The 26263-nt window shown below is 45.2% G+C and overlaps 1 protein-coding gene and 1 long non-coding RNA gene across 4 annotated transcripts in view; one reads left to right on the forward strand and one right to left on the reverse strand.

The window, feature by feature from the left end:
• LOC121023247 (uncharacterized) lies at positions 1-25189 on the reverse strand. Its single transcript, XR_005787322.1, has 3 exons — positions 25088-25189; positions 4289-4299; positions 1-30 (listed from the first exon to the last, which is right to left on the reverse strand). It is a non-coding gene; the product is annotated as an uncharacterized LOC121023247 (long non-coding RNA).
• TAF5L (TATA-box binding protein associated factor 5 like) overlaps positions 1-26263 on the forward strand; it is a 33019-nt gene extending 6756 nt beyond the window's left edge. For all 3 annotated transcript variants that reach the window (XM_040465012.1, XM_040465011.1, XM_040465013.1), the window contains exons 2-5: positions 3465-3609; positions 7752-7856; positions 15878-16602; positions 24242-26263. In XM_040465012.1, coding sequence (XP_040320946.1) covers positions 3468-3609; positions 7752-7856; positions 15878-16602; positions 24242-25039 — 1770 coding nt within the window. In that variant the 5' untranslated portion in view covers positions 3465-3467 and the 3' untranslated portion in view covers positions 25040-26263. The remainder of the gene's footprint in view (positions 1-3464; positions 3610-7751; positions 7857-15877; positions 16603-24241) is intronic.

Genomic DNA, 26263 nt, shown 5'->3' on the forward strand with positions numbered 1-26263 from the left:
GAGATCATGACCTGAACTGAAGTTCAGACGCTCAACCGGCTGAGCCACCCAGGCGCCCCTGCCTGGGTTTATTTTGAACTCACTCAAAGCTGCCACCTTACCCAGGAGGTGCTGTGCAAACAGTAGTCTATTGGCCTTTCATGGAATTGTGAGTCCTTCGCCCACCTAGCCCTTGACTTGGTGGGCTGGGGGTGTCTCTCCTAGCACCCCTCACCAACATGTATGTTTGAACATAAGTGGATGGGCTTAGGTTGCAGTCTGTAACCAATAAGAAATTTACTTGGCTGCAGCCCCATCTTCTTAAGAGTGTGCCTGGTTTCCAGGTGTCTTTGCCTCTCCCTATTTCTGAAGTTAAATATCAAGAGTGTGGCTGTGGTTTTTCCTGTGCTGTTGCTACTTCGAGAGGGGAAGATGGTCACATCTTGATTTTATGTAGCAACTTTGTTAAAGTATTAGTTAAACAGTATGCAACTATTGATATACGAGAAATAGATACATATTGTGTCAGCATCCCCATTTTAATTTCTAGAAATACAAATATGGCGTGAAAAGAAAGGTATGCAGTCATCTGTTTTTGCCTTTAAAAGTTAAGATATTATGTAAAACGGAATGTTGTGGGCAATTTTGAAGTTTTAACAAAGATGTAATTGTATCCAAATTTACTTTAAATTTAAAAGATTGTATAATTCTGAGAATAGCTAAGCAAGTAACTTGAAATTGCAGTGTTCGTCTCATGTCTGAGTCTCTCAAAAGACAGGTCTATTTTAAGGAGTTCTCTCTCTCTCTCTCTCTCTCTCTCTCTCTCTCTTTTGTGTCCATGTATGGGTATTGGTATTACGGAAATCAGTAGGGGGAGGGGAACTGGTTTCTCCACAGAACTCTTCATTATTTATCTACTTCATCTGAAATATGTGTGCATTGGAATCAAATTCAGTTAAGTCGATTGGATCATGCCTCTGGTATTTCTGTTGAGTGCAGTTGTAAAAGAGAGTCAATGCCAGCATTCTTGCTGTTAAGGTCCTTGGCCCTACAGTTGGCTCACCGCCCACCCTCAGGAAAGGTCCCTTGTCATACATAGTGGTTTGGGTTCAGAGAAACTGCCATTTGGGGCAGCTAGTTGAGACAGATTCATTAGACTCAATATCTATAAACTAGTTTCTAGCAATTCCCAAATACGGCCATTTTTTTTTTTGCTATTGTTCATTCTCCTATTTGCTCTTCCATACCTTTCATATTTTGTCCCCTCCTCCTCAGATGTGCATAAGCATGGCCCCGCTGTGAGGACATGTGTCATTGTAGGGTCTGTTCTCTCTGTCGGTTTTTCTGTGTCTTCCACATGCACGGTTTCTTCCCATTAGAGAGGTGATCTCTTACTCCCACCTTGTTTGGAGCACTAAGGGACACCCATTGATATAAGCATGCATTCCCGTGGTAACAAGAGATGGGCAGTAGGAAATCTGAAAATGTTAGTCTCAGCTAAAACACAAGGAATCGGGCTGCTTTCGAAGAGTTTGGGGACTCTGAGCTCTTGAAGTTAGATTGAAAGCAGCTTTAGCAAGCATCCTGGGGCATGGGGGCGTGGCACGGGTTGGGAAATTGGGAGCTGGTTGGATTTGACTAGTCCTGACTTTGGGCCAGACTGGGAAAGGGCAGTATCGTCACAGTCTCTGTGTGCATTTCATTGTTTTTCTCTAAATAATAACATCGAATCAGAATCTCCAGGGCTGAAATTATTTACACACACAGTCACAAGAGGTTCTAGGTATGGCCAGGTTAGAGAACCAGAGAGAATCCCTGATACAGTCAAAATGATACAGTAATGCCTATTAGTAATCTCCAAAAAACAATTATCTACCTTCATTGATGGACAGATGAATGCTTAGAGCAGTGTTCCTGGTTGACATTCCTTTGCCCTTCCTTTTTAGCGAGTGATATTGTACTGTCTTTGGTAATCCAAAACTGAAATGCATGGGGGATATAATTTTTCTATAAATGGAGTTAAACATATTTATAGTTTATACATATTTATGATGTCCTAACATTTATATTTTTGTATAGATGTATATGTTTTAGTGCGTGTATCCCCAGCCTTCCCTGTTTGTTATGTTGTCTGACTTTTCCGGAATTGAAAAGCAGACCTTCAGAGTCTATTTTAAAAGGGCCACCACAAATCAGTTTGGAAAGAAAGAAATATTTTTGCAAATGACTTTAGAACAGTTTGTCGCTACGGTATCTGTGTAAATGTTTGGTTATTCACCACACATTATACACTAGAATTGCAGACAGATAAAATTAGATGCAAATAAAATATTTTGAAATGTTTAAAGGGGAAAAAAAAAGGCAGATTTCTGGAACGGGAGGAATTTCAAATCCTAAAAGAGAACGGAGGAAATCACAAAGAAGGCCAGTGCATGTCATTGAAACAAAAAAACTCACCCACACCCAAATGAGTTACCAAAAGCGGATCTTCCACAGAAAACATTGGGAGCCCTTGGTTTAGAGAAGATCGCGGTGATAGGGACAGCCCCGTGTGTGTGGCTAATGTTACATGCGCTCCATTTTTACGTGACCGAAGGGAACATGCAGAACTCATCGTGGTCATTGGCCACATGGACTACGGTGCCGTGTGCTCCTGGCAAAGTAGCATCTGAGACCATGGCACGTCCTGTTACTCGTTATAATCAATTTAGTAGTCAAGGAAAATACTCCTTTGGGGGGAACCCTCAAATTGGCACGAATTAGCAGAAGTCATTCACCCCTCTTTGGTGCACTTCATTTCCTTTCCTTTCTTGTATGAATTCGTGAGACATTTACCGCGTATACATACTCTCTCACCATGTTGATGCTTTTCTGTGCCCGAGGTTATAAATAAAGAGTAAGAGAGGTCAATAATGTGATGACAACGAAAACACATTACTCAGATCTTGGACGTGGTGCTGCCAGCCTTCTCCTATTTGGAAAAACACAGCCTTCCTTTCCTCCCTATAAATTTCTCACTTCCTCAACATCTATTCCTCCAGTTTCTGAATTTCTCAGATCTTCGATTTTGCGTCGCCTCCTGCCCGCTTCATTAGCTGGTTCACTGCCAACTAACACCTCTCTCCCCGAGTAGGCGAAATAAAAGACTCTGGGATTGACCTGGTCCCCTGTTAGCAACCCTGATGAAAAGCTCCACCAGAAAGAGTGAAATCATAGTATAAAATGAAGTTGGGGGGGGGGGATCCATGGGGTGTTATCCTCAGTGACATTCCTGTTGTCCGTAATTGAAGGTGACCGTATGACTATCGAGAAAATGGACAAAATGGAGAGTGCCCCAGGTTAGTAATGAAGGAACTTTGTTTTGTCTCAACTAGGTCACTTGCTTAGCCACGTGGCTAGTCTGTCTCCTTATTTTACCCATGTGATGTCCTCGTTGGGTTGGACGATCTCGCAAATGCCTCAGTGTTCTGTGGTTCCCTCTGAAGGTCATGAAACGAGTGCGCACCGAGCAGATTCAGATGGCAGTGTCCTGCTACCTCAAACGCCGGCAGTATGTGGACTCCGACGGTCCCCTAAAGCAAGGACTGCGGCTGTCACAGACTGCTGAGGAGATGGCAGCCAACCTCACAGGTACCCGCGGGCCCGCTCTGGGGGTGGGCCGGAGTGTCCGTGACAGGTCACACTTCTCCGGAGGCCTCGGTGGGCACCACCAGATGATGGTGCTGGCCTTCAGAGATGCTATCTATCCTTCAAAGCCGCTCCTAGAAGCCTCCTGTCGTAATCCATCCCGCCTCGGAATTCTAAGTGGTTTTGTCTGTATCTGATGTTACGTGCGACCTGTCCTTCTGTGAACTCCTATGCTACAGGACCCGGAGGGCCAGGGTTTCTGTCCCCTTCCTGCACTCATCCCTCTGCTGTAGCCCGGAGCCTGGCCCACGGGAGTCAGGTTTGCTGGGTGAACGAATACTTTGGGACCAGTGGTTGGAAAGATTGGCATCCTAGATATGCTCCTGAAGTTCTAAATTTGGGTGTTGTTTCTTGTTTTGAAATCAGATGCTTTTTCGGGGGGAAAAAAAAAGTGTCTTAAATCTGTCCAGAATAACAAACACTTATTACTTAGCTATGCTGTCAGTTCGGTTTTTATGTAATAGAATTTTCTTCTATTGGATTCGTGTACTGGAGATTTGGGGGGACAAAACGAATGGCTGCAGTGTTTTTAGGGTGACTGTGCCCTTTAACGGCTGCAGGTGGCGTTGGACATTGCAGTGACTTCTCCAGCATAGCCCTGATTCCTCTTATCTGCTCAGACTGGACTCTTCTCTTTTTTATCCTTGCACTTCGTTCTGCTCTCCTGAGTATCTGCCTCCACCTCCTCCTTCCCTTAATGGTTTCAGCCTCCATACTGGTAGCAGCAGCTTCCTCTGCCTCCCTGTATTACCTCCAAAATCATGAAGCCAGACCCCGCGTGCTCTTAGGGTATGTTGCCATTGCTGTAGAGGAAGAATGATGGGATGGTAAAAACCTGAGGGTGTCCTCAAAGGGGTGGTTCCTGACTCCCCCCTGAGACCGTAGAAGTAGCCCAGTCAGGCATTTGCCTTCCTGTTCCTCAGCATCAAATCCACTCCGTTCTTCCTTTCTTTCAGACTGGGTTACCCTCGACAAGAACGGAGCCAGATGACAGACGTGGAATAAATTACTACATGCCTTATTATTTCTAGTAGGATGGCCAGTTTATAGCACCAGAGTAATTCCTTGTAAACTTGCCGTCATAGCCCTTGGTGTGCATTAATCATCTCCGGCTGCCCTGTATTCATTAGAACCTGGGAACAGTAATTCTCTGCAGTTGTTGGTAGAAGATAGAAGCAAGAGCTATTACACAGACTTCCAGAACATGACTCTTAGTTGCCTTAGTTAAGACATAATGGCTTCCTAGGAAGGTCTCTGTTGCCCCTGGAAAACCACCAAGAAATGTGAGAAACATGAAATGTGATCATCCTGAGATTTTGTCCGAGGTCTTTCTGTCAGTTGAGCAATCTGAATAATATGTCTGCATTCAGCAGACCACCTATTGAATATCTGCTATTGCCAGGTGCTGAAAAGTCCTAGAGACAACTAAGGTTAGGATCCTAGCTCCTAAAGAGCTTAACATTGTAGCCAGGAAATGAGGCAGATAAATCACTGATGATAGGAGGGTATGATGTAGTAAGTTCCACAAAGGGAGAATGCCTCAGGTTCTGTAGGGACAAAGACGATGGTCGTCTCAATTAGCCTAGCAGGTCAAGGATTGCTTCCCAAAGGTCTCGTGGTTGGGGCACCTGAGCGGCTCAGTTAAGCATCTGACTCTCGATTTCAGCTCAGGTCATGGTCTCACCGTCATGAGATCAAGCCCCGCATCAGGCTCCACACCAGACATGGAGCCTACTTAAGATTCTCTTTCTCCCTCTTCCTCTGCCCCTCCCCCACTCACATATGTGCACTCGCGCGCGCCCTCTCTCTCTCCCTTAAAAATTAATTAATTAAAAAGAAAAAGGTCTCGTGGTTCCTAGCATACAGTCAGGGGTTAGTAAATAGAAGGGATGAGCTAGGTTTCAAAAGAACCATTAGGAGCTCACCAGGGGCCAGTGGAAGGAGGGTATCTAAATTCTCAAATGTGAATTATGGAAAGATCACTTTGGTGGCTGTGGTGTTTGGGGAAGGCCCAGAGTAGAACCAGGGAAACCACTTACAAGGCCACAGAATAATCCAGTGAAAAGTGAGGACGACCTGAGTTAAGGACGCGGTAACAGTGGAGAGGAGAGGAAAGATTTGAGGAACCTATAGGACTTGGTGACTGGTTAACTCAAGTTGGGAGCCTCATGGAGGACAGAAAGGAGTCCCTTCTTCCATGTGCAGCATAGTCTCCTGCTTTAGTCTGTCGCTCTGAGTTCCAGTGGGGCACACTGACTTCTCATCTGTACCCCCTCCCTGTACATTTTATGTTGTGGCTGCTTCAGACCTGCTGCATTAGATTCCACTCCTACATTATATTCCATCTTCTGAAATCTGTTAATGTTTCATCCAGATTATTAAAGATGGCTCCCGCAGCCCCCAGCCACCTTTCCCAGTGTCTCCCTCCTCCCACAGAAAGGGTGAGGGAATGTCGTTTTTCTTCTTAGAAAGCATAAATTCATAGTATGGAGACTAAGTGCATGTCTACGTACTGAATATTAAGACTCCAGCCTTCTTGGGGTGCCTGGATGGCTCAGTCGGTTTTAAGCATCCGACTTTGGCTCAGGGCATGATGTCGTGGTTCATGGGTTCGAGCCCCGCATCGGGCTCTGTGCTGACAGCTCAGAGCCTGGAGCCTGCTTCCGATTCTGTGTCCCTCACTCTCTGCCCCTCCCCCACTCATGCTCCGTTTCTCTCTCTCTCAAAAATAAATAAACATTAAAAAAAAAAAAAAAGAATTTAAGACTCCAGCCTTCTTGCCCACATTCTGCTGCCCAGAATACCGGTAGCCAGTCACATATCCTTCAGGAAGGTGATTACAGATTCTTCCCTGGTGAATCTGACCTGCCCAAGACAGAAGACCTACAAAGACATTGACATTGGGAAATAGCCCATCCAAGTCATGCTGGGTGATAAGCATACGAAGTTTCTGTCAGCTCTGTAGGGCCTCACTTTCAGCCATGAAAGAACCTACCATACCCTCTGTGAAAAGGAGATGTGGAAAGAAACCGTGAGAAGCAATTTGGATGAAGCAGACAGCTGAGAGAAGAAAACTTCAAAAATACCTTCAATGATCGCCTCGAAACAAGAAGAGAATGCTACTTTTTTTTTTTTTTAATTTTCTTTTCAACGTTTATTTATTTTTGGGACAGAGAGAGACAGAGCATGAACAGGGGAGGGGCAGAGAGAGAGGGAGACACAGAATCGGAAACAGGCTCCAGGCTCTGAGCCATCAGCCCAGAGCCCGACGCGGGGCTCGAACTCACGGACCGCGAGATCGTGACCTGGCTGAAGTCGGACGCTTCACCGACTGCGCCACCCAGGCGCCCCGAGAATGCTACTTTTAAAAAACAAAGAACATTCAGAGAACAGCAAGAAATTTGGTAAATTTAACTACAGGGTGGTAAAAATAAAAAATCAGTAGGAAGGCTGAAAGTTGAGGAAACGAGATCTAACCTTGAAATCGCAGGGTTTCCAGGGGTGCATAGCTGGCTCAGTTGGTACAGCATGTGACTCTTGATCTCGGGGTCGTTCGTTTGAGCCCCACATTGGGCCTGGTGCTTACTTAAAAGGAGGGGGGGTGGAAGAAGAAGGAAATAGGGGTCCCAGAAAGGAAACGGAATCACAAAATTTCTCAGAACCAAGAGACATGAGGGGGCACCTGGGTGGCTCAGTCGGTTAAGTGTCTGACTTTGGCTCAGATCATAATCTCACAGTTCAAGCCCCGCATCGGGCTCTCTTGTAGGATGTCAGAACATGGGGTCAGATGCTTTCAGATAGGTCTCTCATGAATTTATGGACCTGTCCTCTCACTCACCTTTCTCTGTGCTTTATACCTTTTCATTCCTCCACTGTCATTTTATTTTGGGTATCAGGAAGGAGAGGAGATACATAGGTGTCATCACTTGGTCATATTTAACCAGAAGTCCCAGCATACTTTGAAAACGTACTGAAATGTCCATTGCTACTGATGCGTACTCAACACCCTCGTCCATCCATCCTGCCACATATTGGATTAATAATTGTGTTTCCCATCCCCATCTCACGTATCTTTTCCGCCTTAGTCCAATCCGAATCCGGTTGTGCCAACATCGTGTCCGCAGCCCCTTGCCAGGCAGAGCCCCAGCAATATGAAGTACAGTTTGGACGACTACGGAATTTTCTCACTGGTAAGTACTCAGCACTAGGAACTACTACTTATCAAGAAAGAATCATGCAAATTTCCCTCAGAACCTAGTATATTGCAGGTATGGTGTACATAGTAGAGATTCCAAGGTGGTTTCGCACAGCCCTTGTACTCAGTATTACAAGCTATTGGAATTCGTGAGAGACTTAAATCGCAAGGTTAAAGTGTGCAGGAACCAGGGCTCCAGATGTTTTGTTCACCGTTTTATCTGTGGCTGTCAGCAGAGTGACTAGAACTTGGGTTGAAACAGTGAAAGCTCAATCAGCCGTGTAGAGAAACATACTTAAATGTAGAGAATTTGAAATGTACATTGAAATTGCTGTTACTAATATAGCACATCTCAGGATGAGCTTTTCCCTTTATTTCCCCAAATGCAAGGCTGTTGTTCTCATGAATCAGCAAGATAAAAAATTAGAAGTAATTTAGACCATTCATGGGTGGTGTAATGACCACTAGAATGCAAAATCAGTAGATACGAGTTCCAATCAGTTCTGTTAACTCCCTGTATGACTTTTTAAATTAATCACTTAAAAAAAAAAATGGAGTTGCTTGGCCTCTCTGGGGCTCTGGTTTCCTTGTATTTGAAATAGAAAAGGTGATTCAAGGGGCGCCTGGGTGGCTCAGTCGGTTAAGTGTCCGACTTCGACTCAGGTCATGATCTCACAGTTCGTGGGTTCGAGCCCTGCGCCGGGCTCTGTGCTGACAGCTCAGAGCCTGGAGCCTGCTTTGGACTCTGTGTCTCCCTCTCTCTCTGCTCCTCCCTGACTCATGCTCTCGCTCTCTCTCTCTCGCTCTTTCAAAAATAAATAAACATTAAAAAAAAAATTTTTTTTTAAGAAAAAGCGATTCAAAGGTATAACTAAGTGTTCTCATCCATCCAGTCCTAAGATGACTGATTATACTTTTAATGTTGGAAAGATTATTGCAGTGAGGGAGACCAGCTTGATTCAGGTTATTAATCAAACTTTCTTGAGTACTTTCTTCATACACGATACCTTGAAGTAAAAGAAATACAAAACTCTCTGCCCTCAAAGGATTGAGAGTAACTGACAGATAAAATGGTTAATAGTAAATTGTAGTTAAAACTCTTTGAGATTGTTTTCTTTTTTTTTTATTTGAAAAATCCTCAATAATAATCTTTAATGGTAAAGATGCATCTAATGCAATCAGTTATAAACCAAAATAATACATCTAGTTTTATTTCACTTAGGGTTGTCCTGATTTTACTTGACCTCTAATAGTTTGTATTTTAAAGGAGAGATTCCATATTTCCTGTGTCCTGCGGTTGGGGAAAATGGCCAAAATGTTACAGGGAATAAACGTTACAAAATAAAACCTTAGAGAGGGTTATCTTATCAGCCTCAGAGTTGTTGATTGATGGAATTCAGAAGTGTAGTCTTTTAAATGGTTACAAAAATGAAAAAATCATGAAACTTAAAGGTTTAGTAAAAAGAGTCTATTAAGTTTAAACTGAAAAGAAAGATATTCCATTAAGATCCTCATATCATATGAATGTTAAATATCTCAGAACAATGATCAGCTGCTCTCCATCTCCAGTAAGGATTAAAAAAAAAAAAATTGAATTTATAAGAAGGATTTCATTCAGAGGTAAGCAAGAACTTGGAGATAATTTAATCATTGGCATTCGCTTTGGAGGCTTAAAGCAGTATTTCAAAATGTTTAATTCAGTCTTTAGAAAGACTCTGTTTTTAAAATAGGGCTCTATTTCTCTCTCCACGATAGATTTGTCTCTCTGTGCTATTGGTGGGGAAGCTGGTTTGGAAAGGAATGCCTAACTCTTCTCAGCCTTTCTCTTTGATCCATTCAGCCGATATTTATGTTAAGCAGTGGTATTGCAATAGAGAGTATTGATGTGGAGCCCACTGTCTAATGAGGGAGACAGACAAAAGCATAAAGCCCCAATGTATCATTACAATAGTGATGCCTTCCCTGTACTCACCCCGTGAGATGACTCTTGTCATAGATACGACTTATTTCCGTTATGCATGACACTCGTGACTGTAGTGATACTGTATAGATTTTTGTTTACGTTTTTAAATCAATGAAGCATAGATATGATAGGCTCATTGGAATAATTTTATGATACAGAACTGTGGTTACTTCTTGCAATGGAGAATTATTAATACATTTAATTGCTCACTGATGTGATTTACCCTGGTGCAACGTTTTCTGCTTCAATTTATTTCTTTGGGCTCTTGATGTTATTCTTAAATATTTGCGGGGCGCCTGGGTGGCTCAGTCGGTTGAGTGTCCGACTTTGGCTCAGGTCATGATCTCATAGTTCATGAGTTCGAGCCCCGCGTCAGGCTCTGTGCTGACAGCCAGTTCAGAGCCTGGAGCCTGCTTCAGATTCTGTGTCTCCCTCTCTCTCTGCTCCTCCCCTGCTTACATGCTGTCTCTCTCTCAAAAATAAAGATTAAAAAAATATATATATACCTGCTCAAACTCTTAACATGGAGTAAATGTTAACTCCTTGTATTTGAGGATGCTGGTTTTTTCCTAATATGTGGTATCTTCTTTATTCTCATCTCATAATTTCCTTCAGCCAGAACTTTACATTGCAGTAAATTGTAATCTATTAACCCTCTCCTTTGTCTTGTTTCAAAACTGAGGAAGTTGTCTGTTATTTTACCTATAATTCCTTAATCCACTGGGCACAGGTTATTTGGAGGGGGTGAATATATGTTTTGTCGTGTGTTTTTACAGACTGCTTTTCCTGAGACATTTTTGCATACCCTCAGGCCTCTGAAGAGTAGTCAACCAAGTCAAATGAACAAGTGTTTCCTGAGCACCGAAATAAAGTATAAGATATAGTAATTAATCTAAGTAAGAAGCAATCCTAACCACAGCAGTCTAAAACTAAAAGTTTTTAAATAAAGTTCAAATATAGTGGAAGAATTTTCACAAGCCAGTGTGAAATCAGTGTTGAATTTTGTACGTCTAGGAATCGCATTCTGAAAGAAAGGTGAACGTTGGTTGGGGTAGTCGAGAAGGCCTTCCTGAGTAGGGGGTAGAATTTAAGTTAGCATTTGGAAGGTGGGTTGGATTTCAGTAAACGGTGGAAGAGGAGGAGGAGGAGGAGGAGGATTCGGGGTATGGGGAAAAGATAGGAACAAGAGGGTAGAGATGGCAATTTTCCCCTCTAGGAGCAGGGAGAAAACGAGCTTGGTTGAGAACAGGGCTTTCCGATTGCAGAGAAAGCCAGACACCCTGGAGCCAGGCTGAGGAGAGACCTGACCACTGGGCCTGGAAGCGTGAGCCTCTTCCCGTCTCCTGGCGGAGACAACCAACAGGAATGTTAGTCTAAAGGCAGTTGGTGACAGGGTTTGCAAGTGGGATGGCACAGAGGCCAGCCTGAAGTCCGCTATAGTACTTGCTTGCGAAGGGAGGTGAGTAAGGACCAGAACTCAGCGGAGGTGTGAAAATGGAAAACAGCGTCTGGATCTCATAATTAAATTTCCAAGGTAGACTCTCCAAGGCTCAAGATCAAAGGAGGATGACTCGGGCTCTGTGACAAACCGGGGCTTAAGCTACATTGGGCAGAAAGAAGTCAGGTTGTGCCTTGCACATCATGATGATGGTGGCCTCCCACGGTATAGACTGCAGTAGGAAACCGAGGCTAGTATTTAAGAGAAGATACAGACTCGTGATAAAGAACTCAGCATCAGCTTCACGGAGGTGCAAATTCCAGTTTTAGGAGATGATAAATCTCGAAGATAGTAGGAAAATAAGAGCCTCTCAGGCTGGAGCACCCGGAGTGTTTTTTTCCTCCGTAAGTTATCTGTGGGCGAGAGATTCTGGGAGCTCACCTACTGCTGTGGGCCCTTTTCTTCAGGAGGCACAGTAGGAAGAGCAGAGGCTTTGGAACCATTCGGTCCGGGTGTGAATCTGGGGCCAGCCGTGACCCTTAGACACAATGACGGATGTCAGGTGCCTGGGTCACCGGAAACACACACTCCGTGTTCACTCCTGAAAGTGAAATGAGCATTTGAGGAACACGAGGGAGAAGCGGAGCCCAGGAGAGAGGGACGTGAGAAGTCAAGCTGGGCAGTGCGGTGTTTCAGAGTAGAGGCCGGGGTGCCACGTAGTGGGGTCAGACCACACAGAGACAGGCAGGAGGACACGGACTGACAAGCTCGGTTTTCACTTAACCTCGTGTCCTTTTCACTGCTGATTTCTGCAAACTCCATGAAAAGCTTCCTCTTCTTTCCCACCAGAGGAGTGTGGCTCCAAGTAGGCATTTGTTACGTAGCCGGCGGGTAGATGGATGGGAGGAAAGAAAATCATGCTTTTCGGAGGACATGCTCCTTTTGAAATTAGAAAAAATCTATTTTAAGTGGGTCCCCTTTGAGCAGAATCCAAAGTGTGTGTTATGATTGCAAGGAAACAAGATTGATCGTGTGGGTCTCACCTTGTTCCACATAATGAGTATGTTGATCAAAATGTTATTTTATACCTGACCGGTTCTCTTCAGACAAGAGAGAACAGCTAAGCAATTTTGAAACTGAGCTGAAACAGCAGTGAATTTCAGTCAGTTTTGAAGCAGTGCAGCCCTGTTTCTTGCTGGCTAGGTTCTTTCTATAAACTTATTAAACTAAAATGCCTCTCATTTTGAAAAGGAAGCCTGAAACTAAGATTTTAAGAAATTGCAAACAATTCTTCATCCCCATCGTATATTGGAAGTCCAATTGATAAGGATTGAGCTGTTTTGGTTTTGGTTTTTTCATTAGTATTTTGGGGAAAAAAATTTTCCAGAGCTCTTCTAAAGAACTACAGCATTTAGGGGCACCTGGGTGGCTTAGTTGGTTAAGTGTCTGGCTTCGGCTCAGGTCATGATCCACAGTTTGTGGGTTCGAGCCCCGCGTCGGGCTCTGTGCTGACAGCTCAGAGCCTGGAGCCTGCTTTGGATTCTGTGTCTCCTGCGCTCTCTGCCCCTCTCCCGCTCACGCTCGCTTGCTCTCTCGAAAGTAAATAGACCTACAAGAATTAAAAAAAAATTACAGCTTCTAAAGAAAAAATTTTGGGGAGCTCTTCTAAGGAATTACAGCATTTACAGAAGAAGCATTTAAAGAATTGGGGTGCCTGGGTGGCTCAGTCGGTTAGGCATCCGACTTCAGCTCAGGTCATGATATCACAGTTCGTGAGTTCAGGGCCCCACGCCGAGCTCTGTGCTGACAGCTCAGAGCCTGGAGCCTGCTTCGGATTGTGTGTGTGTCTCTCTCTGTCTCTCTCTGCTCCTCCCCCTCTCCTGCTCTGTCTCTTTCAGTGTCTCAAAAATGAATAAACATTAAAAAAAAAAAAAAAGATTTAAAGACCAAAGTCTGTATCTGGGCCCTCCATAGAAACACAACTGATAGGGTATATGTGCAGAGAGATACATTTCAAGGAGTCAGTGCATGCAGTTCTGGAGGCTAGTAAGTCCAAAACCACAGAACCGGCAGGCAGGCTGGATACCCTGGGAAGCGTTGCAGTTCAAATAGAAAGAATTCCCTCTTCCGGGGAGATCAATCTTTGTTCTTATAAGGCCTTCAATTGATTGGACGAGGCTCACCCACAGTATGGAGGATAATCTGCTCTACTCAAAGTCTACTGACTTAAACGTTAGTCGCGTCTACAAAACAAAATACCTTCACAGAACCATCCAGAATAATGTTTAACTAAGTATCTGGGCATTATGACCGAGCCAAGTTGACACGAAATTCACCACCACAAGTCCACCCCCTGTCAACTTGGCACCCGTACCCATCTCCTGAAAGCGTACTTACTCTCCAAATAAAGATTATCAACAAGGTCATTATTCCACCTATCATGATACAGCTCTCCTGAGGACAATGAAGAATGCACTAATCCTTCCCCCAGAAGAAAAAACAAAGTCCTTAGGTGATTTACTCTTTTCCTTGATATCCTGAAACTTAAATACTATGGCATAAAGTTAACGATACTTAAATACTCTGATACAAAATCAGAGTAACTTGTGTACATGATAAGGGACTAAGAGAGGAAAGAAAACAAAGATATTTGCCTATAGGTAGATATACACACGCACACATATTCACAACAAAATAGGGAGGGTTACATAAATAATCTTCATTTCTGTAACTGGTCACATATTTCGTTCTTGGTGGGTAACTACCTTCTTCTACCCGTTCTGTATTTTCTTTCCCTTCGGCGAACCCCTCAGCTGGTCCTGGGTCTTTACCGGATGGGATGACCCATACCTTCATTTCTGAAGAGCCTTGGGCCATTACTGGACCTGCCTCGGTCAGAGTCTTGTAGTTTTCCGTCACCCTTAACCAAGGGACAGAATGAGACCAAGAGATGCCCTAAGGGATCTCCTGTAGTCCAGACATACCCTTCCTTTCCTCCACTGTGGAGTGACCGTCCAGCGTCCCCTTGGTAGTCAGGATCAGTCGGCCCAGCCAGCACTGCAACTCCCTTCTTTGCCTGCTGGAGACAGGAGGAGCCCAGAGCGGCCTGCTGACAGTCGCAATTTCAGTTCATTTTCTAAACACGACTTGCAGTAGGGACGCCTTTATTCTAAACTGTACGTATTGTACAATTAATTCACCTGCGATAAAGTGAAGTAGGGTGTTGGGTAGAGATACCATGCTGGTATCATTTATCATCAAATTAGGGAGGCAGGATTCTCCGATGTTCCTGATTTTGAGCCATGAATGGATTCTTTTTCACGAAGGGGAAAAAAAGATGCTGGCAGAAGCAGCAAATGCTGACTTAAAGCATTTGGGTACTTGTTTGTTGATGTGCAAACATTACACTAGACATAAAACCCTTATGGCTGCCGTATTTCCGAATGAAACCGAAACTCACAAATCAAGTGCAAGCAAAACCACAAAAGCATTAAAGTTCACATTAACAGCAAGTGAGTATATCGGATGGATTTTGCCGGAACTAACTTGCCGCTCCAGGTGGAGTTGGGGACGGTGCTGCTGGCTGTGACACAGGCTAGTCTGCACTCAGCTTCCCGGAGGCCCTTGCACCCCACGTAAGGTCCTGCCACCCCCACTGGCCTCTGGCTGAACGACCTTTGTGCCTTCATGGCTCACTCTGCCCTCACTTAACGTAGGTGTCAGATACACCTCAGGGCTTTTCTCTTTCGCCTGTGACATTTAAAGCCGGACGCTTTTTTGAACATCCTTTGTCACGTAGCTTCCCGATGTTAAAGTCTCAAATTAGTAAATGGTTTAGCCTTAATGACGTGAAAATGTCTCATCTGTAAATTATCACTGCAAAAGAGAAGTTTTATTTTGTAGTCAACATAATCAAAATGATTACACTGGCAGATATGGGACAACAAGGGATGGATGTTGTCATCTTAGTGTTGGGGCGTGCCAGCCTGGGTAGGGAGACACGGTAATGAACTCACAAAAATAAGTACTCCCTGATATCACTTTAGGCGACGGCTGCCAGAAGTAATCACAAAATTGAATCGAGCACTAAAATCGCATGTCAGTACTTGCTTAATGGCCATCCAGACCATTCTGAATACACTTGTGTTCGGGTTTTTTTGTTTTTTGTTTTTTTAATCATCATCGAGTTAAAAAGTGTCTGTGAAGAACTCACAGTCTCCCAAGAATATATCTAAGGACCCTCAGAGGTCCGCGCTCCCCAGTTTGAGAAACAGATATTGAAGGGAAAGTACTGAACCTCGAAGACCTGGGCACAAGCCCCTGAAGTGTCGTGAGGACTTAGGCAAGTCACTTAACCTCTCTGGGCATCAAAGTCCCGATCTGTGGCCGACTTCAGACCCAGTTTTGCTGGACTTCAGAGTCCCTGCTCTTCCTTCTTCAGTCAAAAGGCTTTGAATTTGCACAATTCCACGTTGGGCTTCCGTTTCAATCGATAGTCCTGACCAGAAAGGGTTCTGGGATGGTGGGCTCCCCGGGAGAGTCCCATTATCCCTTGAAATTATACTGATTTTAAAGCCCTCGTTTTTTGTTTTTTGTTTTTTGTTTTTCATTGTAGATTCTGATTCCCAGCATAGCCACGAAGTGATGCCTCTCCTCTATCCTCTCTTTGTCTACCTCCATCTCAACCTGGTCCAGAACAGTCCTAAGAGCACAGTGGAAAGTTTTTACAGCCGCTTCCATGGGATGTTTCTGCAGAACGCTAGCCAGAAGGATGTCATTGAGCAGCTACAGACCACTCAAACCATCCAGGACATCCTGTCTAACTTCAAGCTTCGAGCATTCCTAGATAACAAGTACGTGGTCCGTCTCCAGGAAGACAGCTACAACTACCTGATCCGCTACCTCCAAAGCGACAACAACACCGCCCTGTGCAAAGTCCTCACCTTGCATATCCATCTTGACGTGCAGCCTGCCAAGACAACGGATTACCAGCTCTACGCCAGCGGCGGCTCCTCCCGGAGCGAGGGCAATGGCTTAGAGCCCGCCGACATGCCCGCCCCTCTCCTGCAGAACGAGGCTGCCCTGGAGGTCTTGCAGGAGAGCATTAAGCGCGTCAAGGACGGCCCTCCCTCCCTCACCACCATCTGTTTCTATGCCTTCTATAACACAGAGCAGCTGCTGAACACTGCGGAAATCTCCCCAGACAGCAAGCTGCTTGCTGCGGGGTTTGACAACTCCTGTATAAAACTGTGGAGTTTACGATCCCGGAAGTTAAAGTCAGAACCCCATCAAGTAGACGTGTCCCGCATCCACTTGGCTTGTGACATTCTGGAGGAGGAGGTATGAGTATCAGTTTTCTTGCCTACACCTGCCTTACTAATTTGCTTAGAGTTCTTACCAAACATGACAGATCTTGTGGAGAATGGACTTTGTTATTTCCTTCACCGTATAGCCGCAGCGAGACTAATGCCCATGTAACCTGTAGCCATTGAATTCCTGCTCATGCCTAACCTTGGAAGACATGAAAACTATTCTTAACAACATTAACTGAACATCATTAATGACCGGTCAGTGTTTGTTACTGTCTGAATGTGGATAACATTGCTAAGCCTAATTAAAGACCTTTAGGTAATATCGAGATTTACAGTGAGTGTGGGTGTGGGCGTGTGTGGTGGCGACAGCGGTGGCGGCCAGGGTGTACGTTCGTGCAAACATAAACATTGAGAAGTAGGATTGCTGGGGCAGAGGGCCTGCACTTTAAATTATGATAAATATTCTCATTTTCCGGTCACATCAACAGTAAATGAGAACTCTGGTCTCCCTTCACCCTCACCAACACTGGGTGTTACTGGCCTTCCTGAGGCCAGTGCACGTCCTCTGGCTTCATGTCCCCCGGGGCGTTCCCAAACCCCATTTTGAAAAGTACATAGGAAGTGTAGTTGACATTTCACCCATCAGTCGGGGTAATGATCTTGTTCGGTTTGTTTAGGGATGCTTACCGAAAAGGCAGGCCGAGTGGCCCGAGTTTCAAGTCCCTGAGAGTTACTGTCTTAGAAAAAACGTGGGCAAAGAGAGAAATTTCATAGAGTTCGCCTTCCCTGAAAGTGGCCCCACAGCAGCTGGGGGCTAGAATACTTTTGTCATCTCACCACTGAAATTCAGGGAGCTGTGGCTCAAGTTAGTTTCGATGGAAAATTCTTTGCATGGGGTTGAACAATTAAGGAGTTTAGAAAAGTTCAACTTAATTTCCATAGGTGATAAGGATATCAAGAATACTGGATGCACAAAATAAGCCCTTTTTTCCAATTCTTAAATTTTTTTTTTCAACGTTTATTTTATTTTGGGGACAGAGAGAGACAGAGCATGAACGGGGGAGGGGCAGAGAGAGAGGGAGACACAGAATCGGAAACAGGCTCCAGGCTCTGAGCCATCAGCCCAGAGCCCGACGCGGGGCTCGAACTCACAGACCGCGAGATCGTGACCCGGCTGAAGTCGGACGCTTAACCGACTGCGCCACCCAGGCGCCCCCCTTTTTTCCAATTCTTGTTTTCTTAGTCAACTTCCAGTTAGTATGATCTTTGAATTTTTGTTTCTTGTGACTGAGATGATACAGAGGAGTTTGTGGTGATGAGTAAAAGGTTTAAATTCCAATACACACCCTTTGATTTCTAGAATCTTACAGGACCCTCCAAAATATCTTTTTAACTTTATTTATTTATTTTGAGAGAGAGAGTACGAGTGAGGGAGGGTCAGAGAGAGAGAGAAAGGAAGAATCCCAAGCAGGCTCTACACTGTCAGAGCAGAGCCCAGTGCGGGGCTCGATCCCCCAACCATGAGATCATGACCTGAACTGAAACCAAGAGTCAGACACTCAACCAACTGAGCCACCAAGGCACCCCCGAGATATTTTTTATTGCTCATGTATTTGAATGTTTAGATTTCTTTTCCTAGGAGACAATTCTAGCCTGTCGAACGTTCTTCACATACAACTGAAGGTTGCTGCCTTCATTGAGTTACAGCCTTCTGTAAATACAAGGAGAGAAATTATTCCTGCTGACCTTATCAGCTTGATGATGTTGTTTGGAGATTATTCTAGGCATTACAAGTTAACATAAAGGAAGATAGCAAAGAGAAAGGTAAATACGAAGAAGGAAAGAACATTAGGTTCAAAAAATGTTGTAAGATTCTACCGTGGCTACCACTGAGAATTAGCTTTGTGACCTATTCTGTAGAGATTTCCAGGCTTTGGAAGGCGTGCATTTGAAGACCCAGAAGCGAAGAATAACATGATGATTTCCAGGAAGCGATAGAAATTAAATGTAGCTACCGTTGGGAGTGGTAAGACAGGAAGCAGTATGGCGCCACAGGCTGCGTGAGGGATTATGGTGGCCTGAGCAAGGGGAGTGGCGGCAGGAAGGGAGCACAGTGGACAGGTTAGATGAGAGCTCCAGCATTGGACTCAGTGGAGGGGCTGGAGGGAAAGGAAGAGTCGAGGAGGACATCTGTGTCTCAGACTTGACCACCTGGGTGGATGGTGGGACATGCCATTCAACTCAGATGAAGTGATGTCAGGGGAGCGCTTGTTTTGTTTAGGTATCTTCCTGATTTCTTCGCCATTATCCACATGGAAAGTACCATAGATTCTGCTCCAGTATGAAGGCACTGCTTTCCTTGTGAACAAACTTTCTTTTACCTTTAGAACTAAAGTTGAGATCGTCCCATTAGGTTGTGAGGGGTTTCCTGTTTGGGATTTCTACCCCCCCCCCACCCATTTTGTCATAGCAGTTTAGGGAAGTTTTTGTTGTTATGGTGGGGAGGGGGGTTGTTTTTGGTTTTTTGGTTTCTGACAAGGAACATTTTGGGGGGAAGCAAGGTATAAATCAGTTCTGATAGTTTTTAATGTTTCTTCAATGAGAACTTGGACTTCCTTGTAGAATTTACAGCTAAAATAGAAACTCTTAAAAATTTTTTTTAATGTTTATTTTTGAGAGAGAGAGAGAGAGACAGAGTGCAAGTGGGGGAGGGGCAGAGAGAGAGAGAGAGAGAGAGGGAGACATGGGATACGAAGCAGGCTCCAAGCTCTGAGCTGTCAGCCCAGAGCCCGACATGGGGCTCAAACTCACGAACCACAAGATCATGACCTGAGCCGAAGTCAGATGCTTACCCGACTGAGCCACCCAGGCACCCCTAAAATAGAAACTCTTTTTTTTTTCTCACATTGATTTATGTTTGAGAGACAGAGTGAGACAGTGCACGAGTGGGGGAGGGGCAGAGAGAGAAGGAGATACGGAATCTGAAGGAGGCTCCAGGCTCTGAGCTGTCAGCACAGAGCCTGACGCGGGGCTCGAACCCACAAACCGTGAGATCATGACCTGAGCTGAAGTCGGACACTCAACTGACTGAGCCACCCAGGTGCCCCGAAAATAGAAACTCTGAATGCAAAGATCACAAACTCACATGCTTGTAGAAGCCAAGCAGGTAAAAGTAAATGGTAAAGCTACCTGGATCAAAGAGCTGGTAGGAAGTAGGAAAGGACACGAAAACCCAATCAAAACTCCACTTTGCAACCTCTGCCTTAATCTTTGTGAAGCAACAGCCATTGCACAAATTAGTGGATAAAATGTTTTAATAGTAGGCATTTAAAATATTGATCAGACCCAGCAATTCCATTTCCAGATATATGCCCAAGAGAATTGAAAAGACATGTCCACACAAAAATTTGTACATGTTCAAAAAAAAATTTGTACATGTTCAAAAAATTGCACATGTTCATAATATCATTATTCATAATTGCCCCAAAGTGTGAACAGCCCAAATGTCAATCAGCAGATTAATAGATACACAAAATGTGGTGTATCTGTGTGATGGAATACTGTTCAGCCATAAAAAGTTATAAAGATACATATGAGACCGGCTGTAATGTAGATGAGCCTTGTAAATAAACATTTTGCTACGTAAAAGAAGCCAGCCACAAAGGACCACATGCTATAGGATTTCATTATAGGAAATATCCAGAATAGGCATATCCGTAGAAACAAAGTAGACTGTTTCCCCAGGCCAGAGGCTGGGGACAGGGAACTGGGCAACGATTGCTAATGGGGAAAGGGGTTCTTTTTTGAGGTGATGAAAATGTTCTGTACTAGGTAAGTGGTCATCGTTGCACAGTTCTGTGAGTATACTAAAAGCCATCGAGTTATGCCGTAAAAAAAAAAATTTTTTTTTAATGCTTATTTTTTGAGACTGAGAGCGTTAGCAGGGGAGGGACAGGGAGAGAGGGAGACGCAGAATCCAAAGTGGGCTCCGGGCTCTGAGCCGTCAGCACAGAGCCCGACGTGGGGCTCAAACCCTTGAACCACAAGATGACGACCTGAGCTGAAATGGGACACGTCACCAACTGAGCCACCCAGGTGGCCCGAGTTACACTTTTTAAAGAGAGTGAATTTTAGAGTATGTGAATTCTGTCTCAGTTTTAAAAAATCAGAAAACAAAAGCTCCAATGAGGGCCTAAAATGTTCTCTATTAAGTCAAGTAAAACTGGATTTACGGCACTACCCCGATATCTTCAACTTGGAAGATATTCTGGATTCACCTCTGAAAAGCTGTTAACCGGCACGGCAGTGCCCTTCTTCCCAAAGGTAGCAGCGGGGGCCCCCCCCCCCCCCGCCTCCGGTGGGAGGCCCTGCATCCTCTAAGTTAGCAGTGAGGTCCAGCGTTTACCCTTGTTGATTGGTAACTATGTCTTTTTAATATTGGAGCAACATAGCCAAACCACAGATACCAGATCAAGGATTTTCTCTGTGTTTCAGGTATGTGTACACGATCACCCTCATCCCTGCCAGCCTCCCACCCTCCTAGCAGCCCTGCACTACAGCGTCAGTCCACGCACTGTCTAGCGAGCCTTGCCCCAGTCCAGCAGTCTTTCAGTCTGAAAAGGAAAGCAGTCAGTGTTGTGAATGACACTCAGTTCTGTGATTTGTGTATACAATGGTCGTTTAGGTCTTTGCCGGCCTGTAAGAGTGTAACGTGAGCCTTGTTTGTACTTTTCATTTTTCTAGTAGCCACATGAAAAAAAGTAAAAGGGAAGAGTCAAATTAATAATGTATCTTATTTAATCCAGTGTGGCTAAAGCATTATCATTTCAACATGTAAGCAATATTAAAAAAATTATTACCGAAATCTGTTATATTCTCCTTTTTTGTCCTAAGTCTTGGAAGTCTGGTGTGTTTTACGCTTACAGCAACGTGTTCAGCTCCACGAGCCGAGAGCCGCCTTCTCTCGCTCCCAAGTCTTACCCAACTCCCAAGCCCGCCATATTTAATCTCTTCCAGTTCCATTGGCACCTGATGATGGGAGAACAGCCCAAGGCCAAATCTCAGACCCCAAAGAGTACCCTTGAGCTAAGAAAGTCTGGAGTGTGAGCTGAGGCACATCGAACCTCCTAGTCCAGGAGCAGACATCCGTAAGAAGTCCGAGATTTGTAGGGCCTCCATGACCTAAAGCAGGGTTTAGCAAACTATGGCACAGGGGTACGAAACACAATACTCGAAGACCTTTTTATGCTTCCTTTTCTTATTTTTAAATTTCTTACGCGTGTTTTATAATGCACACGGTGTCATCCAGTATTACACGAATACACTTGACAAATTAAAAATTCCCGTTTGGGACCAATGCGCATTTGCTGTCGGTTCAGCCGATTGTAGGGAGTTTGGGGTTTTGTCCTGTTGGCACGAAAGGAAGGAGAGGGAGAATTGGGCTGGGCATGTGTGAATCAGCTGCTTGTTCAGAGTTTCGGCTTGACTATGCTGAGGCCCTTGTGGGACTGGGTTGAGCCACAGAAGAAAATGTGGCTGGGTTATTTTAAGCTGTGGTCCTGGCATAGGGCTGATAGTGATAGCCAGCAGGAATGCTCTGGTTTCCCCATCTCTTGGTCTATACAGTCAACCAGGCACTTTTCCGTGTGCTCGGGACAGTCGTCAAGACCCCTGGAAGTGCCAGCTTGATTTTAGGGTCCCCACCTAGGAGGCGAAGACCCAATTCCCTAACTTCTTGCTCCCAATGAAGACCACTTAAGCCTCAGAGATGGTAACGTGCCCTGTGGATTACCTTCAAAGGGTCTCTGTGTAATTCATCCGGGGTCGTTTTTTGCTCCCACAGTTCTTATATAAACTTTCTGGTGTACAGCAATGAGTCATTCTTGAAATTTTAAAGTGTTGTTGTAACCTCTTTTGAAAGGAAAATTACTAGTGTTCTTGGTAACGCTCGGTAGAACGTTGGGCTCCCGAATGCTTATGTATTTTTAATGTTGAATGTCTGGAATAGCCATTTTGAATATTCATGGACGTCAGTATTTATTTTCTCTTACCTTTTCCTCAAATATGTACACATTGAAGGCATTTGTCTTATTTTGATTTTCATCGTGTTCAAATGGAAATGAGAAAGATGCCCTTTTCCTGTACCAGAACCTAAGGCTCGTAGACCTTTTTATTTCTAAGGCAGCAAAGCCAGTTGGTTCAAAAATCTTCTTACTCCCCGTTCACCTGGGGTTTAATTAAAACCCGTGTTAATTTATGAATTCCTGGACCGAGAGCTGTAGTGCTAAGCAAGGTGCTTGTCTACGAGAGAATGAAGGGAACCGGGATTTTGAACAGAGATAGTGTCCTTGGGGGGAAGAGGGTGAGGAAGGGGACTTCCCTCAGTACTATGAGCGGCTATCTTCTTTTCTGTCCCCACACACAGGAATTTATTTCCAAGAATCCCATGAGTCTCTTGGCTTTGTTTAAAGCTATTCTAAACCCATGCTTTGTTTGGGAAAATGTTTGAGACCCTCCAGAAAGTCTCAGTTTAACATTTCATCTTAGGGGGGGCGCCTGGGTGGCTCAGTCAGTTAAGCATCTGACTTCAGCTCAGGTCATGATCTCCTGGTTCGTGAGTTCAAGCCCCGCGTCGGGCTCTGTGCGGACAGCTCAGCTCGGAGCCTGGAGCCTGCTTCAGATTCTGTGTATCCCTCTCTCTCTGCCCATCTCTCCTCTCTCTCTTTCTGTCTCTCTCTTTCTCTCAAAAATAAATACACATCAAAAAAAAAATCCCATCTAGGGACACCTGGGTGGCTCAATTAGTTGAGCATCTGACTCTTGATTTCAGCTCAGGTCATGATCCCAGGGTCGTGGGATCCAGCCCCGAGTTGGGCTCCGTGCTCAGCATGGATTTCTCTCTCTCTCTCTTTCAAAAAAAAAAAAAGAAAGAAAGAAAGAAGAAGAAGAAGAAGAAGAACAAAAAAACCCTTCATCTTTATTTCTTTTTGGACACCAGCAGTTTATGCCTGGTCGCAAGGTGTGAGCGTCGTTTATTGGTAACCTCACCTTTCTGGTTTACTATTCGTTCTGATGTGTCTAGGCTTTATTGTGACAGCCCCTACGGTGGTTTTGTATTAATTTCGAATCAAGACCACGTCTGCCTTCGTCATTGACCCCAGTCATGGCCAGGAATTTTCTTAGTAGGGTAGAAACAGGGAGCGATGTGGTTTATAAAGCAGCTAAAACTGACCGATGAAGACCTGCCCACAGAAGAAAAGAACCTAAGAACGTAATGCGAATTCAGAAGTAAATCTTTCCAAATGATGCCCATCCGAATTAACAGTGGAAATTACCATTGACTTGTCTTTTGATCAGCTTTTGAAATCTCTTCTCCCCAGCCTAACGGAAAGGTCCACAGTATTATAATAATAGCCTCGCATCTGTATACTTTTAATATAGTCTTAGCTGCAGGACGAATGTCAGGAAGCCAATTTGTAAGTTGTAGGAGACTTTTTATGCAGTTATGCAGTCATGGGATGTTTTCCTGGGCTCACCCTTAAGCGCGAGGCCGCCGACACTGGGCAGATGCTCTGTTTTTGCTGGACTCTTTGGTTTTCATGGCAGACCACTAAACATTTTTTTTCTTGTGTGTCTCTTTGCCATCCCCCCACCCCCACTGTTCCCAGGATGATGAGGATGATAATGCGGGCACAGAGATGAAGATACTTCGGGGACACTGTGGACCAGTATACAGCACAAGGTTCCTCGCAGACAGCTCAGGGTTGCTCTCTTGTTCTGAAGACATGTCCATTAGGTACTGGGACCTCGGGAGTTTCACCAACACTGTGTTATACCAAGGACATGCCTACCCTGTGTGGGACCTGGACATTAGCCCATATAGCCTGTACTTTGCCAGCGGGTCCCATGACCGCACTGCGAGGCTGTGGTCATTTGATCGGACGTACCCGCTGAGGATATATGCCGGGCACCTGGCAGATGTGGACTGTGTCAAATTCCACCCTAATTCGAACTACTTAGCCACAGGCTCGACCGACAAGACTGTCCGGCTGTGGAGTGCCCAACAGGGGAACTCAGTGAGGCTCTTCACCGGCCACCGCGGCCCCGTGCTCTCTCTCGCCTTTTCTCCCAATGGTAAGTACTTGGCATCGGCCGGCGAGGACCAGCGGCTGAAGCTGTGGGACTTGGCCTCTGGGACCCTTTATAAAGAACTGAGGGGCCATACGGACAACATCACCAGCCTCACCTTCAGTCCGGACAGTAGTCTGATCGCCTCTGCGTCCATGGACAACTCGGTGCGCGTCTGGGACATTAGGAACACGTACTGCAGCGCCCCTGCCGACGGCTCCTCTGGAGAACTCGTGGGCGTCTACACCGGGCAGATGAGCAATGTACTGAGCGTGCAGTTCATGGCCTGCAACCTTCTTCTAGTGACTGGAATCACACAAGAAAATCAGGAACATTAATTTCTTTCTTTTTTTTTTTTTTTTTTTTTTTTTAATCTTTGTTGTAACGGACTGGGGCAGTAGTGGAAAGGCTCCAGGTTGCAAGTCTTAGGACGAATTGAGATTGAATCACTGACTGACTGTGAAAGACTCCCCGCTTCCCCCCCCCCCTTCTCCCGTGCACACGTCCCGAGCGCGTCACCCCTTCCCTCCCTCCGTCCCCCCGAGGGTCGAAGGACTGGGGGCGGGAGAGGTGCTGTCATTGGACATGAGATGGAGAATCAAGAGGCTCTGGAGGTCGGATTGCCAGTTCTTACAAAGATCCCCCCGCGTCCTCGCCCGGGCACCTTCCGGTGTGTGTCTCGCTTTCCCCGCGTGTAAACCCGAGATGCTGCTTCCCTTGCCACCGCCACCGCCGGGTGCTGCGTTGGGCCCGAGGATGGCCGCAGGGCGCGCTCAGGACAGTGCCCCAGGATCATGTGTTCTCGGTCGCCTGGGTGGAAGGGGGCTTTACTGGGGTAGGAATGAGGGGGTGGGAACTAGGAACGGGGCGGGGATAATCCTGGCAAAAAGTCTTTCCTTTCCCGTGATTACAGAGAACCAGGATTTTTTTTTATTATTATAAGTATAATTATTATTATTATTGAGAAGAGGAAACCTAGCACTGGCAGAGGGGCTTTCTCTGCTCTCATCTTTCAGGTTTTACTCCTGGCACTGGCTGTGATACTTGGAATCTTGAGGTTCAGGGAATTCAGAGAATTTGGTAGCACAGTGTTTTGGGAGAAAGGGAAAATTTCTGGGGTGACGGACTGATCACTCCGGCTGACATGTTTCTCGAAGCGGGCGGTGGGGGGGGTGGGGGGGTGGGGGGTGCGTGTGAGCAAGTCCTGGGCTCTGGCGGTGATGGTGGGAGAGAGTCTCCTCGCGGCTGCCCTTCTGTGAACCGTTCTCTCCCCCCGAAAGGACAGATTGCGGCAAAGAGATGAAAATAAATCGAAGCGATAAGGCAAAAGATAGAATTCGAAAATGTTAAATTTCCAAACGCCCCCCTCTTCAGAGGCGTGGCGCTCTCAGCATCCTTTTCTCCTGCGATCGGTTGCTCCCACCTGCGCTGCAACAGCGGTTTAATGAACAGTTTGCGGAACAAATCGTTGAGTACGCCCGCACGCATAGCCAACTGTGCTTTGAGGATAAAGCAAGTTCGAATTCGTGGAAAAAGGATTAAATATTTCTGTTTTCTGAAAA

Source organism: Herpailurus yagouaroundi, unplaced genomic scaffold (genome assembly GCF_014898765.1).
Source record: "Herpailurus yagouaroundi ecotype Mexico unplaced genomic scaffold, PumYag 530, whole genome shotgun sequence".
Lineage (NCBI taxonomy): Eukaryota > Metazoa > Chordata > Mammalia > Carnivora > Felidae > Herpailurus > Herpailurus yagouaroundi.